Raw genomic sequence first — 18,734 nt, forward strand, 5'->3', positions numbered from 1 at the left:
CGCAAACATAATCCTTACCCAACCATATACTTTGTCAAATTCAGCGAATTACTCCCCACTAGCTGTCAGTTTGGTGCGTGCTCCAAAAAAATCCTACACAGTCCTTGTTCTGTAAACAGGAAAAAAACACAGTGGCTCGGACCGAGCCATTAACAATTCATACCAATCAACATGTTGCTGCAGGAGCAAGGAAGGGGTGGCTGTAATGTCATAGAATAGGCTACGCTTTCAGTAAGGTGGTCGAATATGTCGACTATGGTCGAATAAGTGCGTTATAGTCTAGGCCTAGCCTGCTCTTTCTCTTACGTTTATCGAGCCTACATTTTGACATCTTTTAGCCTCTTAGTGAAGACTTCTAACAGTCACCTGATAAACTAGTAATAAACAATTTTTTATACCTGTGACAACAATGTTACGATGATGATAATGATAATTATGATAACGATAACAAGATGTCATCATGACAATAGTGCTCTAAACTACCTTAAATAGAATCACTCTTCTGACCGTAATTTGGCCTTTGCCGACTGTCACTATCCACTCCATGACTATTTGATAAGCAATTTCAGTTGATTTGTTTTTGTATGTTTGCATATTCAGGCCATAGCTTTGTGACAATGAATTTCCTATCAGGGATAAATAAAATGCGTTCTATCCTATAAGTCAGCTATAAGTGAAGTCTGTAAAAAAAGTCTGTTAAAAAATTGTGAAACAGAAACTGAAAAGTGTTAACACATTTACAAGAAAAGATTTCTGCTGTGCCAAGAAGGTGATGACGAAGATCAAGTGGATGCCAGTTTCATTTTGTGTGAAGAAAACATTGTGGTTTCCTACTCTGAACAGTTTCTCCTTTAGAGCATGCATGGCATGGTTTACAAGAAATTAAGCAGAGTTAAATAAACAGAGAATGCTAAATTTAAACGTAAAAGTATCAAGACTCATTGCATGAATGAGAAAATGATTTGTTGTGAGGATCCATGTGAAACTTAAACAACAAAAACTGTAAACCACAACTACCCCCCTTCACTCCTGTTGAAGAGCTGACCTTCACTCTCAATAGTAGGCGCCTAATAATGGATGTAATTAATGGGGGGATATCATAGCCTGCCACCTCCCCACTGCATACATTGTAGGATCATATCTTGTTTTCTCAAGTCCTAATTGCACATTTCATCCTGTACTATTTTCCTCCTGAATCAAGGCTATTTAACTTTCTCCACTATTAGACCTGAAATCCCTTGATCCCGAGATTTCCTTCTGGACCTAAAAATAACAGGAATATGTAGTAACAAACACATTAATTACTGTAGTTAAGATGCCAATCAGGAAAACAAGCCTTCATTATTTTTTCATTGTTTATGTGACGTAATGGGCCAATATAGTGTTTAATTTACAGTCAGAGTACTCTTAAAAGACAAGATAGGCTTAGGCCTATATGGGTAGAGAAATGCATAGCCTACAAGCCTGTCATCTTTGTGATGGAATATCAGTCTAATTCTGGGGGAAATCGTTCTAATATCTCCTTAAACCATCATCGCACCATATTTAAGTTAAGATGCACATAGTGTCAGTTCCTGATGACACAGCAATTGAAATCAATCTAAACCTGAGCTGTAGGTGAAACCAATAACTTTATATAGAGGACCTCAGTGCCATCAGATGGCTGAAAAAAATATGGCAGGTAAGGAAGGTTACAGACATTAATTCACTATACATAATTTAGTTTTTTTTAATGGTCAATTTATCTTACAAAGTACCGATTTTATTGTCTTGGCAATAAAATACACATCTTCTATGGGGCAATACTGGTAAGTTTAGTCAAGAAAGCAGGGAACTTTCTGAAAACTTTTTGACTTTTCAAAAAGTTCTAGCATTGTTCAGAATTGGGCACACATTCCTTTCCTGTAATAACCTCACATCAAAATCCAATGCCAGTGATGGACTAGGCTTTTGCTTGCATATTCAAGGCTGCGCAAGCAGGAACAAATTATGCAAATCATTATTTGATATACGCTAAACCTGATGAATAAACCAGGACAGATTCTAGGAATAATGCCATTGAAATTATATTTGTGTGACTTGCTTTGATACAAATGTGAAATTTCCATAGCCTGCATTTTGAAATAGGCAAGCAAATATTGTTTTATTGTAATTTATTTTGTAACTTTGTTTGCTTGCACTCAGCCATTATATGAATGGTCAAGTGTAAGAAAATGGTGAGCACTGCAGAAAAGACGTATGGTTTCACTTCAGTTATTTTGAAGCCTCTCTATAGATCCATCTCAACTGTCCCTTATCATAGATATTGTCACTTATATTGAACATCTTCAAACCTAAACCAGATGTATCATTTTCTCCTCTAACCTACCATCTTCTTTTCTGCAGTGTATGATTGCAAGAGCACTAACTGTAGTGAAGAACTGGAGAACTTGTAAACTCACTACTTACTGTAATACTAGTACTAATTCTGATTGAACATAGTAAAAACAGGTCTTGTGTTGTGACTCAGTTTAACTCAAAATACTTTGTCCTCTGCGTCTCTAGATCCCAGAAAGTTCTGCTGCTGTGACAGCTCTGAAATCCTCTATGTGTACTTCGACAGCCTTCAAATAATAACTGATCAGTGTGAGCCGATACATTTGTCAAACCTCAATGAACCATAATGAGATACTGGTCCTCCTCAAAGTCTTTACCATATATTTTTTATTTAGCATCACAACACAAACTTGGTCCTCACTCAGCTGCACCTGGTCATGCTAATAGAAGAACTGGATTGGATGTTAACACTAGAATTGGTCTATGAAGATTACTACCCCTGGTGCCTTCACAAAGGCATCACACTCGCTGGTATCTAAAAAGAGGCTGTGTATTGACCATACAGAGACTGATAGCTCATACACCATTCAACCTAAAATGCTGTACAGTGCTAAAGAGTTAAAGAAATTATGGATGATGCTGTTATTAAGATGGTATTACGTCGTCTGTAACTCTAGAAATACAGATGACATGAAAATATATCAGCCAGTTAAATGATTTTATTGATGCAGATTGGCAAGAATATTAATCAACTGTTTTGTGTTTTTGTTCAAAGCATTTGAAGTATTACACCATCAAACAGTATTTTTCCCATCACACAATCAAAATACGCAGTCAAACACCTTTACCAACACTACTTTTAAAAACGAAATAATTAACACCATCAACATACAATACTACAGTCCACAAGTTTGGCAGTGGCCAAAAATGTTTCAGGTGATTCCCTTGTGAACGTACCCAGCATAACTACAGATAGTTGAACTTGTTTTGCCTTTATTTTCTTTCTCAGGAGCATGAGACAGGACAGAAATGGCCTTTCACATGTTTTTCTTTTGGGCTGCAGGATAATCAGATGACTGGATTGTATTGGTTAGATTGCTGGTCAATGCATATCTATGCAGAATTGTACTGCTTAAAGATTTCTCATCACATCTGATCAGTGTTTTCCTGAATTGACCCCTCTACATTAATTGCATTTTGGCATTTTGAACAATAGGTTGACACTGACATCAAACAAAATGTGCGACAAAAATGTGTGTCACACAAAAAAAATTATATCTGTAGAAAAAAAGTATACATGCTGGGTGAATTGAGAGAGTAATATCATTTCAGGCTGGAAAAAAACCAAACCATGATTTAGATTTAAAAATGGGTCCAAATTACACTGAACAACATATAGAGCTAACCTTTCAATTTGATTATTTTCACATTTGTGACTGCAATGTACATATCAGGCTTTTCTGCTTCAAAAGACCTGGTAGCCCAGTGTAAATTACATATAATACAAGACAGAAATCAGAGTTGGAGAACATTTAGTATAAATTATTTATAAATAATATATTGATATGTATTGACAAATTAAATAACATATTTTTTATATATTTATAGGCGAATTGACATAAGGGATCGAGGCTCCATCCTATGGCTCTCCACAACAAGCTGCAAAAGAAGAAAAGATTAAATGATAACACACAATAAAACACATGAAGACTAGATATAGTATATTTACAGTTTTACAGAAAAAAAAATTAAACAAATAAAATGTTGACTGGTTTACATGGTGACAATTGATAGTACTGGTTTCTGGCATCTAACACAGGATACAGCTGATCTTTTTAACTGTTTATATAGTTGTACATATGTACATTATCTTTCTCTTCATAACTTTCAAGTTGACACAGTATTTATGAATGCACATAGGTGTATCCCTTTGTGTGCAATAACTTCAGAGTATTTCGAAATCACTGACAGAAATATGGTTGTTTTGGCACAATGCAATGTTCATTACACGTCCAATAGGTAAAGCTGTTGGAACCCGTTTGGATTAGTCATTCTTCCTCTGAACTATGTTTTGCGATAAAAGAGCCTGGACAGCAAAACCCATAAGACACCAAACTACACCATGCACAGTCAGCTGGCTGCATTATTGGGCTTGGCACGCACTTCAGTCTTTACGTTAGCAATCTGCCTCACTCTCCATAGCAGGCATACACTACATATAGTGGATCCTTATGTTATGTTTGAGAGCATAAGATGATAGATTATAATCATTTATTCATTACTGCCTTTTTTGTTACACCCATTATGTCAGGCCAGGCAGAGGTTAAAAATGGTGAGGTCACTTTATTAATCAATTATTGTTGACTCATTTGAGTCTTTAACTGCATCAATGGTTGGGGGCCCGCAGGAAGTCCTCCTTCACAGATCAAAATGCAGAGGAGGAATACAGAGAAATGCAGAACACCTTTAAAGATAGTCCTATTCTCTAGCATAGTAAGGCGCAGAAAGATAACATAGGCCTATTCATAATTTCTCTTAAAAAAGAACATTTTAGTACAAAAAAAGCAGGGATTTTGGTCCATACCTGTCTCTACTCCCAGAAATATCTCAAGTACCAAATGGTTTCGTTCTTCAACTGTGGTCCAAACAGTGGGTTGGTTTGAGCCAGGATGGCTATTAACCAGCTGAGATGGGGAACACGTTCATTTATTGTTACACTTACATTATAGTTACAGGGTTAATGAACTATGAGGCTGAGATTGAGAAATTGATATTTGCAGCATATTCCTACTTCAATTCCACGCAAATGAATGCACGTTAAATGATGCTGAATACTTACAACAAATAGCAGCAGACGGCGGTCAATATCAGACTTGTGATGATAACACTGATAGCAAAACAAAAGGAAGGAAAGAATTAGCTGAATTGGTAAATGAAGGGTCACCTGGAAAATGTGTATCTTACATCAAACATAGTGAGAATTCGAGGTTGTAGCAGAGATACGGGTAACTAGAAAGATGCACTACGCTCTAAGGATGCAAGAGGCCTTTTAAGGAAATCATCCGTATTCCCACTTATCCCAAAATACAGAATCTTCATGGCTAAACCACAAGAAACACAATATTGGTTTTACAATCTACATTTCGCTCGAGGGTTATATCACACGAATAACTATAACGTTAAGTCCTGTGAAGAACATTAACGTTTAAAGCCTACTTACCCTCTATTTGGACCTTTTGGCACGAAAAAGGGGGCCACAACACCAACCAAACCCCATAGTGTTGTAAAACAAATCATCGGCCAGGCAAGCGAGTGGGCAACCATTTTGCACAACGATTATTGTTTTTATTTTATCCTTAGTATATTCGTGATGATGGACTGAAATAACGATGCGTTCTCACGTAAGCAAGTAAGCGACTTGTCCCACCTACCTTACGTCACACCGCTTCGGATTGGCTGTAACGGTCTATCTGTTTCTTTTTACTCTATTTTTACTGGTGCAAGTGTGCCATCAGTCAGGATTACAATCAAGCAAGGGTTGATACAGGTTGAGACTTAAGAGAGCATTGATAGTGACCATTCCCATCATAGGTTTTGACAATACATATAACAAGAGGCCTTAAGAACACACAAGTTTGCGTATGGGTCGGTAAGCCTACCCCACTGCCCTACCACACGCGCGTGCTGGTGTGTGCCTCCCTGATACAACTGATCCTGAACACAGGAGCCGAGGTATGGTGGGAAATGTAGGTCTTTTTAAATGTAGGCTCGCTGACAAAAAAGAATGTGTTGCGAGTAGTGTGGTTCTCTGCAGAATTCCACGTTTGGACCTCTTCGTACACTCGTACACTTAGTAGATTAGGAGCAATGACAAAACCTTTAAAAATATATAATTAGACCAAATAAGGACCCCCTGTTAAGTGTATCCGAATTAACCAGTAGATGGCAGTATCAGATTAAAGTTTGTCTTGGGGAGGGGGTTTGGGACGGTATGGACCGCTGTTTCTTTCTTATACAACCTGACCTCAACTCAGGAGCCTCATTGAAAACAGAGCACCTGGAATGAGTCAACTTGAATTGTCGATACTCCACACTGCTTCCAAAATGTTATGGGAAAACTGGGACTGCTGAAAAGAAACTACATTTCTGAATATTTGAAGGTTATTTTATTAATATGACATAATTATGACAAAGGTCATTATTGAAGTGCAAGCACCACAGCATTGAACATTTTAACAAACAAAGCACTGTAATGACACGGAAACACTGATATAATTAATTCATTATCATCTCTTGAACTTTAGAGTCATGAGTGGTGAGTGCACATTGTGATGCACATTGTGTTGACTTGATTTTTAGCCGCGCACCCAAGTATGTATCATTTGTTAGAGGACTACATTAAAAGATTCACTACAGCAGAAAAATCAGCCCATTTGCCAACACAAACGTGTGGGTAATGTTGCACTTGGACGGCAGCTTGTTCTCCGACAATTTGTGTGCGATGATGGAAGAGTTAAGGAATCCTGAAGTAGGGAGCGGACTGAGGTTCAGGAGCTAACTGGGTTGTTGTGTCCTGGGATGACTCAAAGGCGGCATCCACAGAGAGGGAGATATCGCCTGTTATCTCCAAGTGGCCAGGAGAGTCCAGTGAGGAGAGTGAAGACAGGCAAGGAAAAATACCATATCCAGGGGCAACAGAAGCCACTCTCTTGAGTGCTGCTCTGAGGGTCAGCAGTATTTGTTTTAGGGTTTTGATGGTTTCTATGGTGATGAGACAAAATCATGGAGTGTTTAGTGACAGACTAATAGACCTATATTGTACAATGTATGATGTAGGTGTAGGATATAGGCCTGTGATTATCTGATGTGTTGTGTACGTATTGGTCATCTGCCTCATTATACTGATGTTTCAGGGTAAATAAGGCTTTCTTTGTGTGCATGTATCTATCTTTTCCTAGCCATCTGTCTGCTTGTCTTTGTCCATCTGTTTTCCTATCTATTATACCTGTGCCAGTCTCTGTCTATATTTCTATGTGTCCGTCTGACTGTATATTTACTTGAATCGTATTTGTGTTCATTAATTCATTAATTCATTAATCCACTTGACACTGTTACAGTTACATGCCCCATTGTTTCTCAGCCAGATGGTATTTTTCTCGAGGCTTTTAAACATACAGCAGCCTTTAGTCACTGCAGCAACCTGCTGTTTTGCCGATGACCAATCGTGACTGCATCCAATACCCAATACAACTGTGAAGTTTGTTATGCTGGAGCTCCGAATCGCTTCTAATAAATCACCAGAGAGTTCTTGTCTTCTTTATGAGTGGCCTGACAAGGCATGCACACAACCACTTCATAACCCAAGAATGCATTTCCCTCTTAGGTCCTATCCCCTGAGAGGAAATGTACTCTGAGTTGGAGTTCAGCTTGAGTCCAGAAACTCTACAATGACTCCATCCCTTTCCTCTCATTTGAGAACACTGTGCAGGTGAATGTAAACCAATGAAAAGAGTATTTTATAGTCACTGATTTCAACGAGAATCCAAGAGTCTGATTTTGCTCCATCAGTTGCTTAAGTGTGATCAAAGAAAAGCTTCACCAAAGTTAAGGGATTCAAACGGGGTCCGCTAGGGTAATGATAACCAGGTATGGGAAGGTTTTAGCATGACTGCTGAAATAAGATACAGAGCAGTGTTGCAGCCCACATATGGTATTTGCTACCCCCTGTGAGAGAGCCTTATCTGGCAAGCATATATCAAATAGGAGGTCAGCATGAGAGAGCCTTATCTGGCAAGCATATATCATATAGGAGGTCAGTATCAGTGAGGGCTGTGTGGTTTCTGATATGCAGTTGGTGACCTCATTGCTCAGACATCCCCACTTAACTTTTGAATGGTCATTTTCAAGCTGTAGATCTCATCCGAATCCACTTAGGAGCATCGGCCTCCTCAGTGCCGAGTGGGGTTTGAGCTCATTCTGTTCACACTCTCTTATGCTGGAGCTGTTTTGCCTGGTATCAGGGATAGGAAAGAATGTTTAGGGTGAGCTAATCTGCTCTGTATATGACAATGCAGCACTACACAAACTGAGGCTTGTGTATAAAATGCATGTAATATGATGTCAGAGCGGGGAATGATCATGTGGGGTAGACTTGCAAAGAGGGATTATTGGGTTTTGTTTCAAACTAGCAAACTAACTCGCCGACTGACTAGCCTCGCAAACACCAAAAACAGTAGTTGGCTCTTCGCTAGCTAGCTTGCCAACTGATGTATTTCAGTGATATCATGCTGTGAAGATGCTTGTGGGTTTCCAACTAGAATAAACTACATAGTAAATAGCCTAGATGATTAAAGTGTGTTTATCTCTCCTCTACGTCAGCATATCCCAGCAGAATGTATTTGAGGATGTTATAAAAACGACTTATTTACTACTGTCAAACATTCCTTGAAAAACATTAAAAACCTGCATAATGTATTTTAACATCACTCTGACTTAAAAGCAGCGTTACAAAATAATTGTAGCTCCTGATTGGGATATGCATATTACTTTAATAACAACACCATCCAAGATGTTCATGTTGAGGCTTTGTGCTTTCTGAATATACATGATCATTCATAGCAAGAAGTGGACGGCCTCTGACGGTATGTGAGAAACACAAAAAAGAAACACTGCAAACTAAAACAAATCAGTTCATTTATTGTATGTGTGCATTGCTCTGAATGTCATAAATAATGCAATATGCACATTTCCATGTTCCATACAAGTTTCACTTGAAATAACTTTATACAGTTTTACAACATGTCAAATAAAAGGTGCCACTTAAACTACAGTCCACTCAGGTACAAGAATCCCCATTTGTCAAGAAGGACAAAGGAGCTCTTGAATGGGTTTCAGAAAGGGTAACGGATTCTGAAATAGAGAAGACGACAAACATAAAAGACAGAAGTATAGAAAAAAGGAGACAGTTAAAAAAAGGCCAGGAGTTTTTTTCTTTCAGAATTTAGAATGAACATGCACTGAAAAAGCACTACACCACATCAGAAAGGAATGTTGGCATGCCACAACACGCCACATTTTAACACTTGAAATGTGAGACAATGGAAGACACACGTTTCAGTGTAAGAAATTGTAAAGTGAAAAGTAGGTGCTGAACAGTATAAAGAGCTGATCATGCGTCCCTATGGTGAAACACTGACCACAGCACAAGGCCAGGTGACTATGCAGAGTGGATCAGCTTCAGGGCTGACATGATTCAGACTCGGAGGTGTCAACGTGGGGAACTTGGAAAAAGACTACAAGTGAATCAAAGAAGAGAAAATAAAGGAGAGGTATTATGAAATGGAAAGAGAGATAGCAAAGAGCAATAGTAAGACAAAAGGACACATACATTACACATACATCGGAGTTAAATCAAGGAGAAACGTGTGGGTGAAAAATCCTCCCTAGATGTGTAATGTTACAAATAAATGCTTTATTACCATGTAAAAATACTACGGATGTAAACTGTCACTGTTTAACTCCTATTCACATACTGGAGACATCATACTGGTGGGTATAATAGTGGCCAGCCAGGGATGAGTTTCAGTACGAGTTTAACTGTTCAGTGTATACATGTAGAGAACACCAGAAATCTAACAAGATCTTTGGTGAAAATCAGTTTGGTGAAAAACATTTCTACAGCATCTGCATTATCTTTGGTGTACATGATATATAAGGTGCTCTTTCACACATGCAACTCAACTGTTCATGCATACGAGTAGTTTTAGGGTAGCCGAGTTGAAGCAGTGGAATGACATGCCATTAACAGTTGTAGAGACAACCAGATTCAGAGGACTAAGATGAACCATGTCAAATCCGTTATACTCCTTTCTGCTTTTGCTACTACCAGAAAAGTGTTCAATGCATTTTCGTTACTTTCCAATTCTGTCCTGGAAATTAAAGAGGGGTATTAAAAAGCATCATGATCTGAACCTGGGTCATCTTTACATGGACTGGTACAACGGATGGCACCAAGCCATGCCAGTCAGCGACTTCCCTGAAATGCTACTTTCATCCAGCTACATTTCAAGGAAAAAATGCCCAAACACAGCTGTACAAGTCAACAAAATGATAGTTGGAAACAAAGTAAAATAAAAGAGTGTTACAATTCAATGGTACAGCATGTTTGAGATGGGAGATACTAAGAAATGTTCTAACGGAAGATTGTAACACACTCACAGACACACATACACATGTAAACCTGTTAAATAAAGATTTGGCTATGTGAATGGCTTAAAAGATGAAACCCTGTTTTGGCATTTTTCATTGCACACGACCTTAAAGGAACACACTGCCCTTCCTGCTGAGTTCTGTCAGGTTTAGTAAACTTGCAGCATCTGCACAAATCTGGTCATTCTTGTCTGCACACGAGAAATAAAAAAAGACCTCTCAGAAATAGGCACATGTACAGGCAAGGACAGACCACCATTTTAAAGTGCTCTAAGACATTGTGCATTAATCACAATGTTCAGAAAGACTGGAGCTACAGCAACCTGAGAAAAGCAATGAACACATATTTGGAGGAGTTGTCCTGAGCAACTCATCAAATAGATTCATAAAGGAGATTTGAATGTAGACGTGTACTGATGAGTACATTTAGATTTTTAAAACATTGCTACACACACACATCAACCCCATGACGTGAAAGATGTTTTACATCAGGCACTTGCTGATCGTCTTTAATTTTCTTGAAATTACTTTATGAACAAACTACAACCTGCTTTCAGCAGACTGTTAGGGAAAAAAAACTAAAACCTTGTTTATAGGTATTTACACAGTGGCCAGCCATCATCACCGCATGCATTTCAAACATGCGTTTAGGAAACACGAGTGAGTTCTCTAGAATGGCATTGAGCCCCAGAGGAACATAGGAGTTCCATTCTTTTATTCTAAATGAGCCTGAGGCCTAGGTGCTGCTCAGCCCACTGCAGCAGGGGCTGCGGGGAGATGGTCCCTGGCCCGAGCTCGAGCTCGGAGTACATGTGGAGCAGCACCTCCAGCTGGAAGCCCAGCAGGGGCAGGCCCAGGCTCAGCAGCTCGAACAGGAAGCCATAGTCCTCGGCGTGGGCCGTGAGGTGGAGGCGCGTGGCCTGAGCGGCGCTACGCATCCAGCGCGACAGGCGGCGGGGCACGGCACACACAGACCGGGTCACGTGCACGGGCCAGCTCAGGCTCTTCCTGAGCAGCGAGCCCAGGGTACCTGGAGACGGCCGTGGGCAGAAGGAGCTGCCTCCGCTGGAGTTCTGCGTCCCGGAGTCGTCCTGGAGTCCTGTGCTGTCGTTTTCCTGAAAAGAGAAAGACACACATGCATGTCAGGTATCAGATATTGAGAGGAAGAGGCACTACTTGCTGTTACTGTGATGAAGATGGTTACCATATGCAGACCGAAAGCCTTCTCTCGCTTTGCACCAGATGTGCGTTTTGCAAAATGCAGTTTGCAGTACAGCTTGCCTGAGGAAACAGGACATGCATACATTTCCATGAAGAGCTTAACATCTGGCATAAAAACAGTAAACTTAATTACTTCATAACCGAGATGCTCAGGTGCTCTGTAGTTGTGGCGTCTGTGACTTACCTGTTTCAGAGTCAAACGCATGTCCGCCCTGGCGTAACGGAGTACAGCACGTGTCACAGCGGAAGCACTCTCTGTGGAAGAACAGGCCCTCCGCACTGAGCCGCTCCACAACATAGACCCGTCTGTTACAGGAGTGACATGACTCACTGCCACCTAATTCCCTACGGAAGGAGCCCTGTGAGAGAGAACAAGGGGGAGGAAGGGAGAGAGAGAGAGAGAGAGAGAGAGAGAGAGAGAGAGAGAGAGAGAGAGAAAGAAAGAAAGAAAGAAAGAAAGAAAGAAAGAAAGAAAGAGAGTGAGTTATATGACACAGTAACTTGAAAAGTTATCGATGTTTAATTTGGCTCTGTTGGCCTGGGAGAGTTCATGCTTGGACTTTGCCTCCAGTGATTAGACAGATGAGACAGAGCAGATGAATGCGGATGCAGACGTCCCTCCTACTTGCAATAACAAAAAAACTCAACGTGCTGAAATGCTCTGCCATAACCAGGAAACAGGTTGAAAAAAAAAAAAACAGGAAGCATTCACACGAGGGCATGGTGAGTCAGTTTTTCCAGAAGGTCACACAAGTTCAATTTAATGTTTCCCTTATAAAGGAGGTACCCTCCTGTTTCCCACAGAACCGCCTCGCTCACCCAACACCAGACTCCTGTAAAGTTGATCTTAATGCTGCCCCTTCTGTGACACTGAAGAGTGCTAAAAACGAACCTGGAACCCATCCACTGTGGCCTACACACACAGCCATATGCAGTAAGGCAACACTCAGCGTTCTAACACCCCAAATCCCCAGGCTGCAATAACCTGGCAGCCAGGTGGGCTAAAGGTCAGAAAGTGAAAATCCCACCATATTTTTTTGCTTCTTCTGTACCTGAAGTTCCCTCACCGATACATTACTGCTGATCTTGACAGGGATTTTTTTGTTGTTGTCTTAAACAGGCACACAAATACACACACACACACACACACACACACACACACACACACACACACACACACACACACACACACACACACACACACACACACACACACACAATGCTGATGCTTGCTGATGTGTATGTCCAGTGGGCTTACCGGAGAGGTTGGCGGGCTGTTGGCCTTGGGCTTGTGATCGTGCTCATAGAGAGAGGCTATCGTCTCAGCCCTGGCTCTCACAACCAGAGACACCTTCCCCACCGTGCGCTGACGGCCACAGACAGACACAGAAGTGGGAGGGAAAGAAGGAGTAAGACAAGAAAGGGACAGAGACAGCTTGATGCAGACAGTATCAGGGGTTAGTGCAGATGACCCAGAGCGCAGAGGAAGTCAGAAAAACTGAGGAATTTGAATTTGGAAACACAACTGAGCTCAACACCTGTTTGCATGCAGCATGTGGTTAGATTGATCCATATCAGCCGAAGAGTGCTCAGATGTTCTCCTCTCACTCAAAGGAACCCACATTCATTTCTTTACCCAGCGTTAGAAGAATGCCTCAGATTTCATCCTGTGATCCCAAACCACTGCTCCTTCCGCAATTTGACTTTTAACTCACAGCCACCACCAACCCCTTCCCCCTCCAGTAAAAAAATGGGAGGTTTTCCCATCAAACGGATTTAAATTACAAACCATTTCTAACAATGGGAAGACTGCCTGGAATGCTCTCCTATTGTGGAAAACTGGGAATGTCGGAGTGGTTTGGGGTCCTTTTGCATATCCTTATGGCCTGATCCTGATCAGGTATCTACCTGGGGGGGGGATTGGGGTGCAGACAGTCCCACAAGGAGCAGCACCACAATAATAAACTCCCTTTGATGTTCTCAGGGACACGCTGGCTAATCTAAACCCGTGGCTTCAGGCTCAGCCAAAAATCACACCGCACACTGGCATGCAAGCGTTTCTCGAGGGGCTGTGAGAGGGTTCTGAGGGCAAGCGCATTGACACAGTGACAAAAATACCTGTTTGGGCCCAGCAGGGTCCTGCTTTGACTGAGGCGTTTCTATTTGCTTGTTGAGCGTAAAATGGGACGTGTTGCCGCTACACTGAAATCAAAACAAGATTATATCTACTGATCACTCACAGTTTTCATTTGTAGTGCTATAGAAACAACATGATGCTGTGTAAGAAAGCACACAGCATGGTTTTGATGTGTAAAATACAGTAGAATAAAAACATAAAAGATGTTGATTTTATCAGAAGTATAGGTTTGGAGCTTGATTTAAGTGCCAACTACGAGGCAAAACCTTGCATGTTGCAATAACATATACCTAGAGAACATGCATGTGGCTTTGAGGCACTTTGAGGGGCACTCACCATCCGCATGTCATTCAGTGCTTGTCTTTCAGCTGTGTTTCTACAAAGCTGCATATCTAAATCTTGTGGCTTCTGGATTTAGGTGTTTTTTTTTCCCCCCCATCAAACGTGTGCCGTAGGCAGAGAAATGAAGCAGAGAGATGATATAGTTGTTAATGATGAAAGTGCACAAGATGACATTCCTGAAAGTGATCCAAGATGGGTGAAAGACCGATCCGTGGGTGGATCCTTTACCTGCTGCTGCAGCAGACAGAATGCGGAGGATATGAAAGTGGGAGGAGGGGGGCAGGACGAAGTGGGGCATTCTGGCAGGAGGGGCGGTGGAGTTATTGCTGGAGTTATTTGGGGAGTTAGGTGGCTGGTGTTAAGAGGCAACACTGCAGAGTAGTCAGGCTGTCCGGAGCAGAGGAGGTGAGGGGGCCCCGTGGACGACAGGGAGGAGATAAGAGTCAGAGACAGACAACAGCGTTAGAGGGTAAAGGCATTAGGATAGAAAAGAGGTGATTAATGACTGACTGTTCCTGCCCTGGCGTGTGGTACAGTTCAGTAATGTGTGCATGTAATGTGAGTGATGTGTGTGTTTGTGGTGGGGGGGTTAACCTGTTACTTCCCAATGAGGTATTGCAGAAGCTCCACTGTAAAAACTCAAATCTGATTCCCCATCCCAGACACTCATTATGTATCAAACCGTTCCCAATCACACACAAACCCTGTATTGGCAGTGGAAGGCCAAAGCACATGCAGCACCTGTCAAGCAGATGTAATGCTTTCACAAATGTGTCAGCTATTCACCCTGTAATCATCTACCCCTCGTTCTGGTGGCCTAACTGACCAGCAGGCTTTGCTGCAACTAAGACAAAAGCCCCACCTAGCTTCCCCTCCTGAGAGCACTGCCAGTTGTGTTTGAATGAGCAGCCAGTGAACCCGGATGCTCCATGCTGTAAAGACTCAAACCGGATGGACTAGTGACCTTCTCTCAAGTACCACAATTTTTGTCTGTCATTTTGAACAAAGAAATGATCGGAAAACCCAAGACTGTTCCCTTTGCCTATTTTGAGTGACAGGGAGTATAAGTCATCTTTTGGCTGCGCTGGATACCTGATGTCTGATGGCTTTCCATGCAGCTTGTAATAAAGCAACAGGGCTCCAACAACAGAGCCCTGAGGCATCTCTCTCTCTCTCTCTCTCTCTCTCTCTCTCTCTCTCTCTCTCTCTCTCTCTCCCCTTTTTTGTCTCTATCTCTCCATACCTCTCTTTCTCTCTCAATGAAGCCCTCGGGATCTGAGCCTCCACTCACTTTAACAGCGCGGAGCAGCGGGAGAGCGCACGCCTCGGTGATGGCTTCTGCAGGTTTCAGTCTCAGATGGGGATTATAAACTACGCAATGGAACAACGAGAGACCATTTATTTTTAATGGTTTCTCCTGAAACAAGAGGTTGTCTAATGTGTTTTTACTGGGCGTTAATATTGGTTAAAAAAGAGGCTTTGTAGCATTGACGCCTTGACGTAAATAAGCATTTATAGGCTCACGCTATTAAAACAGAACAGGTGATTAAATAAACACAGAACATCATGTCCTCCTGCGAGCAATCAACAACCAACGTGCACACCATGCAACATTGGCAGGGGTGACTCAATCTGAACTCTCCTTCTGTCATTTGTGATATGATCCAGACCCCAAGAATGATGTATTCCAGTGTTCAGGGTAGTCCACCCTTCACAATCATAACTGAACACAGGTGCATGCAACTTACTAATGGACATACCAAACACTCAACCCAGCTATATGCATGCATATATATTTAAGAATTTCAGTTTAATGTGTTTCTCTTTTCGAATACTTACACTGCATTTCCTATTTTCACACACAAGACACATATATTTGTGCACATACGTAGCTCATTACTCTAATTCAGAGCAAGCAAACATTGCAATAAAATGATGCACAAGGCCAAAAGGGGAGGGGGCTGGTTGAACAGCGTGGAATGTAAAACAAAACCAAAACAAGTGAAAACCAGCCGTGGTGGAATCAGACAAGAGCATGCAACAACACAGGTGCACTCAGTGGGGTGGAGGGCTTCACACAGGGAGACGGTCACCTGAGCCGCAGAGGTCTCGGACCCGGTAAACAGAGAGCTCAAGTGGACGGCTTTCTCCTTTATGCTCTTTTTGTGAAACTCTCTAGCATTCTGCGTCTGGGTTTTTCTCTGCAGGATGCCACAGAGGGAGGAGAGAGAGAGAGAGATGGAGGGGAGAGAGAGAGAGAAACCATGGGGGACAGGAAAGAGAAGAGGCAGTGAGGTCTGAACGGAAAGATTTCAGTCAATCCCCGACATGGACATAAATTAACAGGACATGCACTAAGTCCATTTTCTGCCCTAACCTCTGACTCTCAAAAGAGAAGACAAAAAGGGCAGCAGTAGACAGTAGAGACAGGAACTTAAGTCAGAAAAACAGACAGGTGAAGACAGAAAGCAGACGAAGGCGAAAGAGTGACAGGTCACCTGGGTGATCTCATCTTCCACCCTCTGCAAGCGCTGAAGCATCCCTCTCATGACTAATATTGCGGAGCGAGGGGAGTGAGGGTGGCCGGGGCAGTCTGCCCCGTCTGCAGAGTCCGCAGCGCCTGCGGCCGAAGCAGCAGTGTCTGCGCAGTTGGGCCGCGACTGCTCATACGAGTGAACGACCTGCTTGGGGCGCCTGCGAGTGAAGAGGGGGCTGGCCTGGGGTAAGGGCAGAGGGGGTTGTTCCTCTTTGTGTCTGACTGCAGCTGCAGACTGAAACTGCAAACACACAGCACATGTGACAGAGAACGAGTGAGGGAGAAAAAGAGAGAGAGATGGAGAAAAAGAGAGAGTGTGTGTGTGTGTGAGAAGAGAGAGACTCCTGCCTCACGCTGGCTGACAGCCTCCCTGTTCTTGAGGCCCAGCTGGGTGCCGCACGGGTGGGGCAGCAGAAACCTCTCGTGCAAGTCTATCTCACTGGCAAATTCCACCCTGTGGCCCTCAAAAGACATTATATAACCTCCCACCTCATGTACTGAGGGAGAGCTGTTATGTGCGTGAGTGTGAGTGTGCTGCAGCAGATTTGTACCTGTCTCCTGGTCGGAGGAGGAGGAGGTGGAGGAGGAGGAGGGCGTCGCTCCTTGGGTCTGGTAAACAGGGGGCTCTCAGTCATGTCGAGGGAGGGAGGCCGGGGTGGCCTCACCGTGCCCAACCCAGACTGAGGCACCGCAGAGAATAAAGAAAGCCAGGAAAGGAAGGGTTCAAAGAGGACAGCGGAGGAAAAGAGAAGAAGAAGAAACCTGACATGCAGAATCCCTACAGTTGGGAGTTGGGGACGTGCGGAGGAACACCATTCATCAAGAGAAACATCTCAAAGACACTACATAGGAGGCCCTGCATTGGCCCTGCACTGGGGATTTTTATCTGAGTGAAACAATGATATGCTCTTCAGTGATATCATGGACTCAGTCCAAGTCCAACAGATGTGTCCAATGGTTCTCACCTGTCTTCGCAGGGAGCAGCTAGGGGCACTCTCCTCAAACTTGGCCAGAAGCTGGGTAGCCATGGACTTCACCTTGTTCTCCTTCAGCTCCTGCCCGTCCCTCCCGGACGAACTTTGACTTGAGAAATTTGTGGCCTGTGAAAGAATTCAAATCCAAATCAGCGTGAGCCTTACACCTCATTTTTTTATTCTGATCCAGGCGCTTCGATATTTCCGTCAGATAAGACAGAATTAAATCAGAGCCAGATGGAACAACAGAGTACTGAGCGAAACCAACCTCTTCTAAATAGCTGCATATCTTCCGTCTTCGTTTGTAGGTCGGGTCATTTTCCTCCAACTTCTTATCATCCTGACACATAAGAATAAAAGCATTTGAATCTCTGCTGTTAGCGTAAAAGGTTACAGTAATGTCTCCCAAAACTCAAAAAGTCTTGCATAATCAAATATCTGTGAGATTCTACTTTCCATGTTTTCCTTGAACCGCAAAGGCAATATTGGTCAAACGTTCTTGTAGTAACTGGAAATGTTATCCCACCACAAATGTGTCTCAAGTCTATAAATTAAAGAGCACTTACACACAGTAAAGAGGAACCAACGAGTGCTGACTCTACCTTTGGTATCCGCTTTCTTGGCTGCGTAAAGCTGAATGATTTGTAAACAGGCCTGGTTGGTTTGGAAGGGCAGTCATCGTTGTTAGCATCCCCCTCTCTCCTTGAATCTGCATCGGAAAAAAATATTACCCTCTGTTAAAGCTTTACGACTTTCCACTGTACTCTGTTATTAATGATACACATACGTGGACAGCCAATATAAATGTTCAAATCCAATTAAGAAAAGACCCTTATAATGCTGCAACGGAAAGCAGAGGCCCAGGCCAGCCCATCTGCTTTTCTCACGAAACTGCCCGCTAACAAACAAAAGTTTTCCTGGAAACGTCCACTTCATGATACCAGATCAAAGGAATGTACACAATTTAACTCAAATATTTCACTCGTGGATCTGGGCAGCT

The 18,734-nt window shown here is 42.4% G+C and overlaps 2 protein-coding genes across 8 annotated transcripts in view; both read right to left on the reverse strand.

The window, feature by feature from the left end:
- Positions 1 to 2,685: 2,685 nt before the first annotated feature.
- Positions 2,686 to 5,741, reverse strand: atpv0e2 (ATPase H+ transporting V0 subunit e2). Its single transcript, XM_012834657.2, has 4 exons — positions 5,537 to 5,741; positions 5,156 to 5,203; positions 4,901 to 5,000; positions 2,686 to 3,975 (listed from the first exon to the last, which is right to left on the reverse strand). Exons 1-3 carry the CDS (start codon positions 5,638 to 5,640, stop codon positions 4,907 to 4,909), a joined length of 246 nt encoding a protein of 81 aa, XP_012690111.1. The 5' UTR covers positions 5,641 to 5,741; the 3' UTR covers positions 2,686 to 3,975; positions 4,901 to 4,906.
- Positions 5,742 to 8,992: 3,251 nt separating this feature from the next.
- mical2a (microtubule associated monooxygenase, calponin and LIM domain containing 2a) overlaps positions 8,993 to 18,734 on the reverse strand; it is a 34,547-nt gene continuing 24,805 nt past the window's right edge. The window contains exons 14-28 of one of the 7 annotated variants that reach the window (XM_012834724.3): positions 18,337 to 18,443; positions 18,003 to 18,074; positions 17,726 to 17,860; positions 17,312 to 17,440; positions 16,723 to 17,001; positions 16,318 to 16,425; positions 14,453 to 14,611; positions 14,219 to 14,290; positions 13,864 to 13,947; positions 13,004 to 13,111; positions 11,930 to 12,104; positions 11,729 to 11,805; positions 11,555 to 11,639; positions 9,513 to 9,608; positions 8,993 to 9,225 (exon numbers count right to left, since the gene is read on the reverse strand). In XM_012834724.3, the coding sequence (XP_012690178.1) occupies positions 9,553 to 9,608; positions 11,555 to 11,639; positions 11,729 to 11,805; positions 11,930 to 12,104; positions 13,004 to 13,111; positions 13,864 to 13,947; positions 14,219 to 14,290; positions 14,453 to 14,611; positions 16,318 to 16,425; positions 16,723 to 17,001; positions 17,312 to 17,440; positions 17,726 to 17,860; positions 18,003 to 18,074; positions 18,337 to 18,443 (1,646 nt within the window). In that variant the 3' untranslated portion in view covers positions 8,993 to 9,225; positions 9,513 to 9,552. Of the gene's footprint in view, positions 11,640 to 11,728; positions 11,806 to 11,929; positions 12,105 to 13,003; positions 13,112 to 13,863; positions 13,948 to 14,218; positions 14,291 to 14,452; positions 14,612 to 16,317; positions 16,426 to 16,722; positions 17,002 to 17,311; positions 17,441 to 17,725; positions 17,861 to 18,002; positions 18,075 to 18,336; positions 18,444 to 18,734 lie in introns of all 7 variants that reach the window. The other 6 variants (XM_031569336.2, XM_031569337.2, XM_031569338.2 and 3 more) reach the window with 6 other exon arrangements.

Source organism: Clupea harengus, chromosome 6 (assembly GCF_900700415.2).
Source record: "Clupea harengus chromosome 6, Ch_v2.0.2, whole genome shotgun sequence".
Lineage (NCBI taxonomy): Eukaryota > Metazoa > Chordata > Actinopteri > Clupeiformes > Clupeidae > Clupea > Clupea harengus.

Coding starts and splice junctions, on each gene's coding strand:
- atpv0e2 (XM_012834657.2), bottom strand. CDS start 5,640: ATGGTTGCCCACTCGCTTGCCTGGCCGATGATTTGTTTTACAACACTA. Junction 5,204..5,536: donor CCAAAAGGTCCAAATAGAGG/GTAAGTAGGCTT, acceptor TTTTGCTATCAG/TGTTATCATCACAAGTCTGA. Junction 5,001..5,155: donor GCCGTCTGCTGCTATTTGTT/GTAAGTATTCAG, acceptor TCCCCATCTCAG/CTGGTTAATAGCCATCCTGG.